This window comes from Gallus gallus, chromosome 8 (genome assembly GCF_016699485.2).
Source record: "Gallus gallus isolate bGalGal1 chromosome 8, bGalGal1.mat.broiler.GRCg7b, whole genome shotgun sequence".
NCBI lineage: Eukaryota > Metazoa > Chordata > Aves > Galliformes > Phasianidae > Gallus > Gallus gallus.
This window is the reverse complement of record NC_052539.1, coordinates 27,888,481-27,900,418: the sequence shown is the minus strand read 5'-3', so window position 1 is coordinate 27,900,418 and position 11,938 is coordinate 27,888,481. Positions and strand designations below refer to the sequence as shown.

Below are 11,938 nucleotides of genomic sequence, written 5' to 3'. Positions count from 1 at the left end.
ATGCAACTGCTCTGCTCTTTTAATGGTTTTCCCCCATTTCACACTGACTCTTTCAGCACTGAATATGCCATCAACAAACTGCGACAGGAAGGGAATGAAGCAGGAATGTATGTGCTGAGGTGGAGCTGCACAAACTTTAACCACATCCTCATGACAGTGACTTGTCTTGAAGGCCCGGAGGTACGTCAGGTGTGGCATTCCCAGCAGTGAGCTGAAGCCTGGTGGTTCCCCATCATCCATATTGCTATGTTAGCATTCTGTAGGGCAGTCCCTCTTAGCTTTTCCTGACGGTGGATGCAGCAAGTGGAGGACAATTGTACTCATAGCTTTGTTTTCCCCAGACTTTTGTGCTCTGTCTGAAAATATCATTTATTACATCCAGAGCACTTCCATTCGTAGCAATAAAGCTATACGTGAACATGATGCAAATTCAGCTTTGTAAACTCATCTGCTGGGAAGAGGGCAGATAGAATCTGCCACTGCACCTTAACTGATGCACCCTGAGCATGGATTTAGTTCTGTGAATGTATTTCTAATGACGCTGAAAAAGAACAGCCAACACAAAAGTCATTCCTCCCCGGTACCTTTGTGTGAACTGGAGGATTTGAAGCACAGCCTGAAATCTTGTCTCTCTGTTGGACAGCCCAGGCTGTGAAAGGCATTCTTGCTATTTTTAAGTTGAGATTTTGAAACTATGCTCCAGATTGGGCAGTTCTTAACCGAGTAAAATGTGGACTTGTTAGAGGTTTGCATCTTCATGTTACTCTTCCACTCCTTCTGTGAGCCTTCTTAGGACTGAAAGTTCCAGGAATTGTGGAGCCTTCTCCTGCACTGTGGGAGTTTTAGAAGAACCCAGCATAGGAGCAAATGATCAACTGGTCCCTGATGTGAATTCAAAGGCTTTATAAATGTATTAACTCCTACAGATGTTCTTTCACTTCAGTGATCAGTGTTATGTTTTCCTCCCTCCCTTCTCTAATCACAGATGATAAATAATTCAGTCCAGTACAAGAACTTCCAGATTGAGGTGAAGAAAGGCGGGTACTTCCTACATGGCTCAAACAGGTCTTTTGCATCCTTGAAAGAGTTGATGGATCACCTGAAAGGACAAATCCTTCGCACAGACAACATCAGCTTCACACTGAAGAGATGCTGCCAACCAAAGCCAAGAGGTAGCCTCTGTCCTTTAAGGGAAATAACAAGCTTCAGCAATAGGAAGCATTCTTAGTGTCTTCTCTTACATGTATTCTTGTGTGAAGCTCTTTTATATTACTTATTGCTTCTCTGTAGAGAGGGAGCCATGTCAAAAAGCAAAAGCAAGCACTGTGAACAAGGCTTTAGGGGTTTTCCTTTAATGCTACAAGGTCAGCACAGGACGTTCATGGGCTGGTGCTTCTCAAGAGCCTTGTTTGTATGAACTTTCTAATGACAGCGGTTTCCCCTTTTGCACCTTCACAACTGGCCCCTGCAGTATCGATGGCAGAGGCTGAGCTCTAGATTTGTTTAAAACCAAAATGTCACAGCTGACTCTGAGTCATGGGCTGCAGTGCTGTGTCAAAATGGGGCCCTTATAAGGTTCTTCCTTTTCTCCACTAAGTCACGTATGCATGGCCATGCGGCCTGTGTTCCAGCAAGGGAGGCTTGCGGCCTGCAGTGTGTTGTGTGGCAGCCTTGGGTTTGAGCTTGCTTGCTGTTATTACTTGTTTATTACTGTTCACAAAGCAGTGAGGAAGACTTAGGCTGGAGCTGTTATTGAGCAGAGCAGCCCCACATCAGTGGATTTGTCTGTGAGATCAGATTTTAGATGACCAACGTGCATTCATTCAACTACTACTGCCAACGCTGATTAGAACTGTTTGCTATACGGTACAATTGCCTTGCAGCTGTATGTTGTTGTATGAAAGAGGAAACGCAGTGGCATGGTTGGGTTGATCAGATAATGGTTTCCTGTTAGAATGAGGGGAATAACTGAGCTGCATTCATTACCTGCTTGTTTAGGTCTTAGAGCAGAATGCTCTGTAGCCACACACATGAGTTTTCCACACTTCTGAAGAACACTGGTAATTGTGTGGGGCATGGAGCGATGAAACATTTTGACCTGCTGATGAAACTGTGACAGCTCTATTTGGAATAATTAGAACAGATCAAGGAGTTTTCTGCCCACCTCAGGGTTTTGTTAGCACGTAGTGTTTCCTTTAGTCAGGACAGTGGCACCTCTGAACTTCACTGGGACCCAGGGTATTATCTTTGCTGTTCCGTATTCTGACTCTTCTCTGATTGTTTTTTCCTTTTCCTTTGGAATCTCACAAGTATGAAAACAGTGCTTGGAATATACGGTCTGTTACTGATTGCCTTCTGAGTCCTGATGCACGTGTTCTCCCAGTAACAGGAGAGCCAGATGCACACAGACATTTAAAGTCATTATATGGTAATAAATAATGTCAGCTACCAAAACAGGAAGACAAAATTATTAATTAATGAATTGTTTAGGTCTAACCATGCTTCTCCCTGACCAGAAGCCGTGCAGGGAAGCAGCAGCAGACGTTTCAGTCTTTTCCTTCTGTTCATTTCCTTAAATTAAGTCTTATGCTTTGAACATAGATGTTAGTGTCTCCCTGAGCACTTAAAAGAACCTTTCAAGGAGGTAAAGAAATGAGGCTCCAGCAATCTCATCCCCATCTGCACACTGAAAAGGGCCGTACCTGTAGGCAAAGTGGGGATGTGTGTTATTTTACCCAACCTGTGGCAGTAGCAGTGCTTGGAAGCAGACCTGTGGATGTTTGCCGGGCTCCATATATTCCCAGCATTATATACAATATATACAATATTATATACAATATCCAGAGTACTGGATATTGTATATAAGATTGGATATATGTAATATAAAATATATAGCTCTGTTCTGGTGAATTCTCCGTGGAATGGTGAGCAGAAGTTACCTGACCAGGAGTTAAGTCAGTTTCTTCCTTTCTCCCTTCTCATTTGAGAATTTACTTTGCAGTATGCATATACAGGAATGGAGCTGATTGAGGAATGTGAATGTATGGAGTTATCTTTGTGAAATCTTACAGAATATTTTCTCTCCTCACCTTCCAGAAATCTCCAACTTGCTGGTTGCAACCAAGAAGGCTCAGGAATGCCAGCCTGCTTATCATCTAGGGCAGCTGAGCTTCCATCGAATCCGCAAAGAAGAAATAATGCAGGTAGGTGTTTGTGTCTTGAAATCTACCCACTGTGCAGACCTCCATACGTACATAGATTATATAAAATGTCAACGTTCTGGCTGGTCGGATATTGCACAAATGGATATTGGAGCAATTTTCTGATGCATTTGGAACGAGCTGCTTGTAAAGTTATTCTTAAAGAATCATGGAAGTCTTAGGGGCTGTTCTTGCCACCTGGATTGTACCATAGAATATACCTGTACCTCTTGAAGCCTGACCTACTGGAGAAACAAGCAGCTTTTCCTGCAGGGAAATAAAAGCAAAATATTCAAAAGATTTGAAGAGTCTTGGCATTCAAAATCTTGTTTTCCAAACTGATTGAGCACATTGCCAAAGTTTCTGGTAAGTCATTTGCAGTCAGTGGGACAGTTCACTTGAATAAACTTTAAAAATCACACAATGGTTTGACTGCTTGAATCACAGTGACTGTTTCTAAAAGTCTTTGCCTCTTAAATCAGTCAGATTTATTTAAAGAAAAAAGCATTACTGACTGAGGAAGACAGGTATGGATTATATTACTTGGTTTTAGTTTTGTATATTAACAGTCAGCACTCAGACTTCCTGCAAAAATATCCCAAGACAGAATCCTCTGTTATTTAGGAGGAAATTACAGTCCAAAACAAAGTGTTCTATTGAAATATTACTTCCTTTAACTTTTGGAAGCACATAAAAGACTGGCTCAGTAGCAGCTTATTTTAAATCAGAAGCCAGTTACTATTTATTCATTTGATGTTTAGTCTAATGATGTTAAATTAACACTGAAGCTGCTTGATGTTAGTGGAGATGCAATAGCCCGTTAATATCAACTGAGTTTACAGTGGTAAACATCCTCAGAGACTACTAGAATGAAGAATAACAGGTTGTCATTTGGTTTTTTACTCTGTAATTCTTTTAAGCCTGCATGTAGGGCTAATTCTGAGAGGCAGAATCAACTATTTGTGTAAATCTACTTTTGTTTGTTTTGCATCCTGGTTTGAAAACGTGCTGTGTTCTGTCTTAGGGTGAACACCTTGGAAGAGGGACAAGAACACAGATTTACTCAGGGATTCTCAACTACAAAGATGATGAGAATGAAGGATATCAAAACGAAAAAGAGATTAAAGTGCTCCTCAAAGTTTTGGACCCCAGTCACAGAGATATTTCTTTGGCAAGTGTTTCTTTTTTTTCTCTTGAACTGTAAACACTGGGCCTCACCACACTGTAACTGCAGAGTGCCTGAGAAGAACAGGGTTGCAGAATGTGATAGGAGAATGGGAAAATGCTGGGGTCTCTCTCAGCAATTTAGGCAGTCCGATCTCATGGATCAGCCCTCTGAGATACCTAGAAAGCTGATTTTGTGCGCAGGCTGTAAGCACAAGCAAAATGGAGCCAGACCTTGCTGTGGTCTGAAATGCACAGGCATACCCATGCCTGAGGGTCTGAACTGTGTCAGCTGAGCGATGGAGTTCAGTGAGGGCACTGCTACCTACCAGAAATTACCTCTGTGTTGTGCAGCAGGCATGGGAGTCTTTCACCAGTTCAGTCACTGACGTGGCCTCAAGCAAGTTATTTGATTTGCGTTTTGCTTAATTATCTGGAAAGAGAGGCTGATGCATCACACAGGGATGCTCAGACCTAGTGTCTGCGAGAGGGCAGGGAGGAGCACTGGTTGCTTATGCAACCCTGGGAACAGTGAGTGCATCCATGGCAGCTCACCACAGCCCGGTTACTATGGTGGGATGGCAAACCCTGTTGTGGAAAACAGTTATCTTTTGCAAATGTGTATTTCACTGCTATTCTGTTTTGTTCACTGCATGGCTGACTGCCGCAGTGATCAGCAGTTTAATGGCTAATCTGCTTCCCTTTCTAACAGGCCTTCTTTGAAGCAGCAAGTATGATGAGGCAGGTTTCTCATAAGCACATCGTCTTCCTCCATGGAGTCTGCGTCCGTGACTTAGAAAGTGAGTTCAGTTAACATCTCTTTGATGGGATTTTTAAGTAGCAGGCTTCAGTAAGGACAAGACAGCCATTCAGATCAGAGCTGGCCTCAAGGGAGATGTGGTTGGCTGCTGCCATCTCTTGCTTGCCTTTTCAGAGCAGACAGAAGCGGAATTGCAACAGCCAGGCAGCTGCAAGGTCCTTTCCATTAATTAGATTTCCTTTGCAGTGCTTTCTTAGAATACATGTCTTACAGGATGATCCTTGAGGTCAGAAAGCCAAAGGGATGGCAGTAGTGTCAGTACAAACCAGCCTTCCAACAGCAGTCATCTCCCTGACAAGGCTCTGGAAATGCTTTGCTTCTGGTTTACTGTTACTCTACTATGTAAAGTCTCTCTTTGCAGTTTGGACTCTTTGAGCACTGAAATAAACTTCAAAGAAGGTGAAATAAAGACATTCTGAGCAGCTTGCCTTGGGGTTGGGGGTGGAAGAAGATGACAACGAGCTTATTAGGTTTATCCAGACACTGGTGATTGTAATACTGACTTTATGCACCTGGCTTTGTAGATATCATGGTTGAAGAATTCGTTGAATTTGGGCCTCTGGATTTGTTTATGCATCGAAAAAGTGAACTCCTGACAACTCCCTGGAAATTCAACGTAGCCAAGCAACTTGCAAGTGCGCTGAGCTACCTGGTAAGATACAAGCATTGCCTATAGCTTGCTGCAATCTAATGGTACCTAGATTTCATGTGCATTACTACTAATGAAGTTCCTTCCTTGGGTAGTGGGACTGTGCAATGTATGGGGTATTTCTTTAATATTTACTGTGTTGCTTTAAATAAGTAGACTCTTAAGGAGGGTAATGAGCACCTTTATCAGCAAGCCAAACACTCTCCGTGCTTATATTTGCCATTGGTTCCTTGTAGGTACTTAGAAACTGCAGTGTTCCACTGCTGCAGTTTTGCTTGTCATGAAGAAGGATTTTTTTCCAAAATTAATCAAATTTACAAATACAAAACTTTGCCTTTCTTTTCTTCCAAGCTGCATTTTTGGGTTTCAGTTTGGAGTGTTCTGTTCCCCAGTGCTATAGGTATGTCAAGGGCACTTGCAGAGCACTGCTCACTCACTGCACTCTTTTCCTACCCTACTACAGGAGGATAAGGATTTGGTACATGGAAACGTGTGTACTAAAAACATCCTACTGGCAAGAGAGGGAATTGACACCGAATATGGCCCTTTCATAAAGCTGAGCGACCCAGGAATACCAATAACTGTGCTGTCCAGACAAGGTATGGTACAAGAGTTGGATTTCTCTCTTCATTGTGATTGAGAAGGGAAAGGAAAAAGTTGGTATAAATATACCATTTATACCAACTAGAACTGGCTCTAGAATAAAAGCACTCTGCTTTTATGAAGCTGAAAACCACAACACTGAAGCGAAGCGGTGTCTGTCGCTGATGGTTGGAACTTGTTGTATTCATTTGTATTCATTTTACTTAATTTCATCTCAAGGTCCAGCAAGATAGTATAGAAAGAATCTCAGTTTCTGAATGGCCCAAACCGTGAGCTTATAGAAGCCATGGAAACGTCTGTATAAGAACAGGGATTTCACAATCAAGATTTCCTGAAACTGGACAAATACTTCGGCTTCGGTTTATTGTAGTTAAGCAGCATTTAGACAAGAATAAGTGGGAAGACTTTTTTTTTTTTTAAAGTACCTTTGTCTTAATTCCAGACTGCTTTGATTCTGTGTTTTATCTTAGAATGCGTGGAGCGAATCCCCTGGATTGCACCCGAATGTGTTGAAGACTCAAAAAATTTAAGCATTGCAGCAGATAAGTGGAGCTTTGGTACAACACTGTGGGAAATCTGCTATAATGGAGAAACACCGCTGAAAGACAAGACGTTGGCAGAGGTAAAACTACATTGCTTAAACTTTACCTTGACAACTCAGATTGATCTTCTTCAGCACTTCAGTTTCCCTAACTTAAGTTGCTTTTGTCTTGTACCAAACCCAGCTCAGCTGTACTCAGGTAAGGGGCAGATTCTATCTGAATTGCCACAGATTGCAGCAGGAATTCCTGTCCTTACTACAGAGATGCTAATCATTACTTCACCTTGTTAGTGACTTTCAAAGTGCAGCATAAAACAATTAAAATTCTAAGGCTGTCACACCTCTCTTTTCCTAATCCATATGCCCAGTTATATATACTGTCTGAGGTTCAGCTTGAAAGCCCCTAGGTTTTTCAGTTCTTTTGGACATTGGTTCCAAACTAGTCTCCTGTGGGACAACATATTGCTTGCTCTGAAAGCTTAAAAGAAAAAAAAAGTTGTTCTGCTTCACTCTGGCAGTTTTTGTTCATCATTGCCAGAGCCCTTCAGCATATGTTCCATATGTGCTTTTTCTCTCTTGAAGTTATGCTGTGTTGGGCAGGCAATGGAGCAAGGCAGCTGCTGCTTGTCTGAAGGAAATGACTGAGTACTTGAGTCACTGCCTGAGTAGTTTTAACAGGAGGTAACTGAAGGGGACTTGCTGTCCCAGCTGTAGGTTGCTTCATGCACATGGCAGGCAACCGGGGTGGTTTTGCTGAGCTTAGAAACTGTACAAAGCCGCCCTCATCCCATCTATGTCCCACTGCTCTTAATTTCTCATTGTCTGCAAAGAGCAGCCAGCCTTGTGGTGGTTTTCCTTGGCAAGCATTTCCATGTGGCCATCTGTCCCAGTGTGTAAGTAAATGGTGAGCCTGGCAACTGGCTGAAAAACAGCTTCTGAAAGGTAAAATGTTCATCAGCTGGTAGATGCTGTGTGCTGTAAATGGTTGCTCCAAACTGCACCAGACTCATCATTAATAATAGTTCTCTACTGGCAGGTGACGATTTAGAGTTAATGCTGAAATTTACTTGATGAAATTAAGACAAAGTAGTCTTATCTTCTAATGTAGGACATAGGTTGATTAAGCAACAAGTTAAAATTCATGCTGGAGTTTTCATTTGCGCTTTACAGAAGGAAAGGTTCTACGAAGGGCATTTCATGTTGATAACACCATCGTGCAAGGAACTAGCTGACCTGATGAAACAGTGCATGAACTATGACCCCCACCAGAGACCCTTCTTCAGAGCTATCATGAGAGACATCAACAAACTGGAGGAGCAAAGTAAGGCTTGGTTTTGCTGATTGGCTTAAGAGTTGGATAGGGAAGTGTGGGCTGTTTGGCTAAAACTGGACATCTTACAGGAGTATTTTTGCACGGTGACAGTGTCAAAAGAGTATCTCGAGTTGGAAGGGACCTACAAGGACCATTGAGCCCAAGTCCTGGCTCCACACAGCACCACCCAACTTCAAATGGTCTGAGAGAGAGTCCAAACACTCTCTCAGCTCCAGCAGCTCAGGGCTGTGCCCACTGCCCTTACAAACCGTACTGTAACATGTGGTGTTAAGTACAAAATGGTCTCATTTCCACAGTGATCTTGCAGATACTTTGTCAGGTACCCACTTGCTGCTCCTCTGTGGAATAAGATTCTTGCCCTTAACGTCTGCAAACGAAGAAGCTAGAAGGAGCCCGTGTTGCCTGTGTTGTAAGAAACAAGGCTATCCAACAGCTCAAGTCAGTCTTTGAGCTCCATGAAATTTCCACAGGATTCTTGACTGAATCAGAGCATTAACAGTGTTCCTGGTTCACCTGATGTTGTAGTTACAGGGAGCAGCTAACAGAAAATCAGCACATAAGGGCAAAACCATACCTTCTGTATCTAGCAATGCGTAGCCACAGAAGCTGAATAACGACTGCAGGGGGGGGTAGATGAGACTGAATCAGTCTGGGAAAGTGGTAGACTGGCACATAGCAATGGAAGGAATTCCCTATCAAGAAATGGGCTATGTTTAAATAAAAGAAGTTGAGACAGTAGGGACAGAGGCACGAATAGCAGCAGAAGAACAAGGATGCCCATGAAGACCAAGACGTCCTTTCAGGAATCTGCCTAACTTGGTGCTTTTCCACTCTCAGACCCCGATATCGTCTCGGAGAAGAAGCCTGTTACAGAGGTCGATCCCACACTCTTCGAAAAACGGTTCTTAAAGAGAATCCGTGATTTGGGAGAGGTAAGAGCAATGTCAGATTGAGGTCCCTACGTTGGAAATGAGAACTGTGACTTTTCCCATATCAGACTGCCCTTAAGTCCTGTCAGGACTGAGCATGAAGAGCAGCCGTGATAATTTTTGAATGTTTAACGTGGTAAAGGGGGGTGGAGGTATCAGGAGGAGGAGGAGGAGGTGTGTATGCACTCAGGGATGGACAAAGGTGAACCAAGGGAGTTCTTGGTTAATCCTGCTGGGGAAAACAAAAAGGGTGTATATAGAATCATAGAATGGCCCAGGTTGGAAGGGACCTCCAGGATCACGAAGCTCCAACCTGCCTGCCACACGCAGGGCCACCAACCTCCCCATTTCATACCAGGCCAGGCTGCCCAGGGCCCCATCCAACCTGGCCTTGAACACCTCCAGGGATGGAGCATCTGTAGGCTCTCTGGGCAGCTGTTCCAGCACCTCACCTCTCTCTAAAAACACACTCTGTGTGTTCTGTATGGAAGTTCTGGAAGGCTTCTATGGATATCTAGTAAACAGTGATCAAGTTTGTAAATTGTTATAAGAATTTCTGGTCTCTTGGCATCTTTATAGAGGGGAGTGTGTGTGCATAGATCTGTGTGCGCTTTCTGTGTCACAGCAGGAAGAGGTGAGTTGTAAATGCCTTAAGTGGAGCATCAGTGACGCTCTGGTTAGGGAGTGTTAAGTTATGCTCTTTTCTTTGACAACTAGGGCCACTTTGGAAAGGTTGAACTCTGCAGATACGATCCAGAAGGTGACAATACAGGAGAACAAGTGGCAGTTAAATCTCTGAAGCCGGAGAGTGGAGGGAATCACATTGCTGATCTCAAGAAGGAAATAGAAATCTTGAGGAATCTGTATCATGAGAACATTGTCAAGTATAAGGGAATTTGCACAGAAGATGGTAAGTCTTCATGAAGAATACTAAAAATATACACTAGAAGTATAAAAAATGTTCCTTTAAAAATTAAGCATTTTAAAAAGCCAAACAGCCTTAGTTCTGTCGTGTGGGTTTAGATGTCTTTCTTCATGGAATAACTTCTGCCTGAAGCCCTCCTGCCCATTTTCACACTTAGCTAACTTTGATGTGACCGAAGTTGTTGGAGTTCACCAAATCCATGGAAAGGATTTTAATCACCTGGGCTGGGTGGTGGTCTGTGTGTGCCAGGCGTGAGCTGACAGTATGAGCCAGCTCACAATCCATAAACCCTATAGGTCAGTGATAGAAGCAGATGTTGGTAGTCACAGAATAGAGCTCCACTGCCTTATACTTAGCTTTTAATAACTTTAAAGAAAATTTGAAGATCTTTATGTTCAGCAACTGTGCTGTCTGGAACGGGTTCTCTTCTGGATTGGTACAGTGACTGATAATGGGATTTGCCTGGCCGTGGTCGTACAGTATTGTTACAGAACAAATACTACCACTGCTGTGGGCGTTGTACAAAAGGTTCTGATGTTAATGATGTGAGAAGGGTCAGTTTGTAAATTAACCGTGCACTTGTTTTTAGGAGGAAATGGGATTAAACTCATCATGGAATTTCTTCCTTCTGGGAGCTTAAAGGAGTATCTGCCACGAAACAAGAACAAAATCAATCTCAAACAACTTCTCAGATATGCAGTTCAGATCTGCAAGGTGAGTGTGGCACCAGAGCTTTCTTGTAACTCTCCTATTTGATTAGTTTAGTATTCATTTAACGGAGTAAGGGAGGAGGAGAAAGGAGGCTTGCTTTATGGTCAAAGCCATTGCTTTGTCCCCAAAAAGCAGTCTCTAAGGTGTCGCAGATGCTATAAAAGGAGCAATTATTAGGTTCCCTTGCATAAGCAATGACCAGGAGAAGAAAGAATTACAGAATAGGAAGCATTACAGAGGGAGGACAGCATGAGACTAAAGTGCATGCTGCAGAAAGACCATACGAAGCTGTGTGCCTTTTGTCAGAGGCTGTGGCTTCATGATTGTGGTGGACAAGGCAGCTAGAAGCAGCACAGGCACAGACATCAGTCAGTCCTAGCAGCATGCAGAGGAACAGTTGCCATGGAGAGAAGGCTCTGAGAGAGTGGTTGCTCAGCTATAAGTTAAAAGGTGCAGAGCAGAAACAACCACCTGCCTCAGCAGATGGGGAACCCAGAGGCGGAGTTTAGAGGAAGGATGTGGGCCAGAAAAGGACCCTGGAAAGTGCCAGCAGGACTTGCCATGGAAAACCGGGATGGAGGACTACTGCAGGAAGAAGGGAATGCTTGGAAGTGAGGTTGGGAGAAAAACACTGATGTTAAGTATTGGAGAAACTAACACAAAAGGTTTCTCTTCCTTCTCTTACAGGGGATGGACTACTTGGGCTCCCGTCAGTATGTGCACCGTGACTTAGCAGCAAGAAATGTCCTTGTTGAAAGTGAGAACAGAGTGAAAATTGGAGATTTTGGTCTCACCAAAGCCATTGAGACTGATAAGGAGTACTACACTGTCAAAGACGACCTCGACAGCCCTGTATTTTGGTAATAAGAAGCTATAACCCATTTTCATTAACCAGACTGTGTGACAGATTAACTCACCTCTCAGTGGCTTTGAAGCCTCTTTTAGGCTTTTAGGTGTCCTAAAGATCTTTCCCATTTAGCTGAGAGGCCCCAATACTGGTACGGTATCCTAGCAAGAAAGAGGCACGTGGCTGACTAATCTGCTTTTGCATTAGTGTCCTCCT

The 11,938-nt window shown here is 43.2% G+C and overlaps 1 protein-coding gene across 4 annotated transcripts in view; it reads left to right on the top strand.

Moving 5' to 3' along the window:
- Nucleotides 1-11,938, top strand: part of JAK1 (Janus kinase 1) — a 52,896-nt gene that overhangs the window by 38,168 nt on the left and 2,790 nt on the right. For all 4 annotated transcript variants that reach the window (XM_015290965.4, XM_046944253.1, NM_204870.2 and 1 more), the window contains 13 exons: nt 57-180; nt 986-1,172; nt 3,097-3,203; nt 4,225-4,371; nt 5,077-5,164; nt 5,709-5,836; nt 6,297-6,432; nt 6,907-7,058; nt 8,148-8,298; nt 9,148-9,242; nt 9,957-10,149; nt 10,754-10,878; nt 11,563-11,735. In XM_015290965.4, coding sequence (XP_015146451.1) covers nt 57-180; nt 986-1,172; nt 3,097-3,203; nt 4,225-4,371; nt 5,077-5,164; nt 5,709-5,836; nt 6,297-6,432; nt 6,907-7,058; nt 8,148-8,298; nt 9,148-9,242; nt 9,957-10,149; nt 10,754-10,878; nt 11,563-11,735 — 1,806 coding nt within the window. The remainder of the gene's footprint in view (nt 1-56; nt 181-985; nt 1,173-3,096; nt 3,204-4,224; nt 4,372-5,076; nt 5,165-5,708; nt 5,837-6,296; nt 6,433-6,906; nt 7,059-8,147; nt 8,299-9,147; nt 9,243-9,956; nt 10,150-10,753; nt 10,879-11,562; nt 11,736-11,938) is intronic.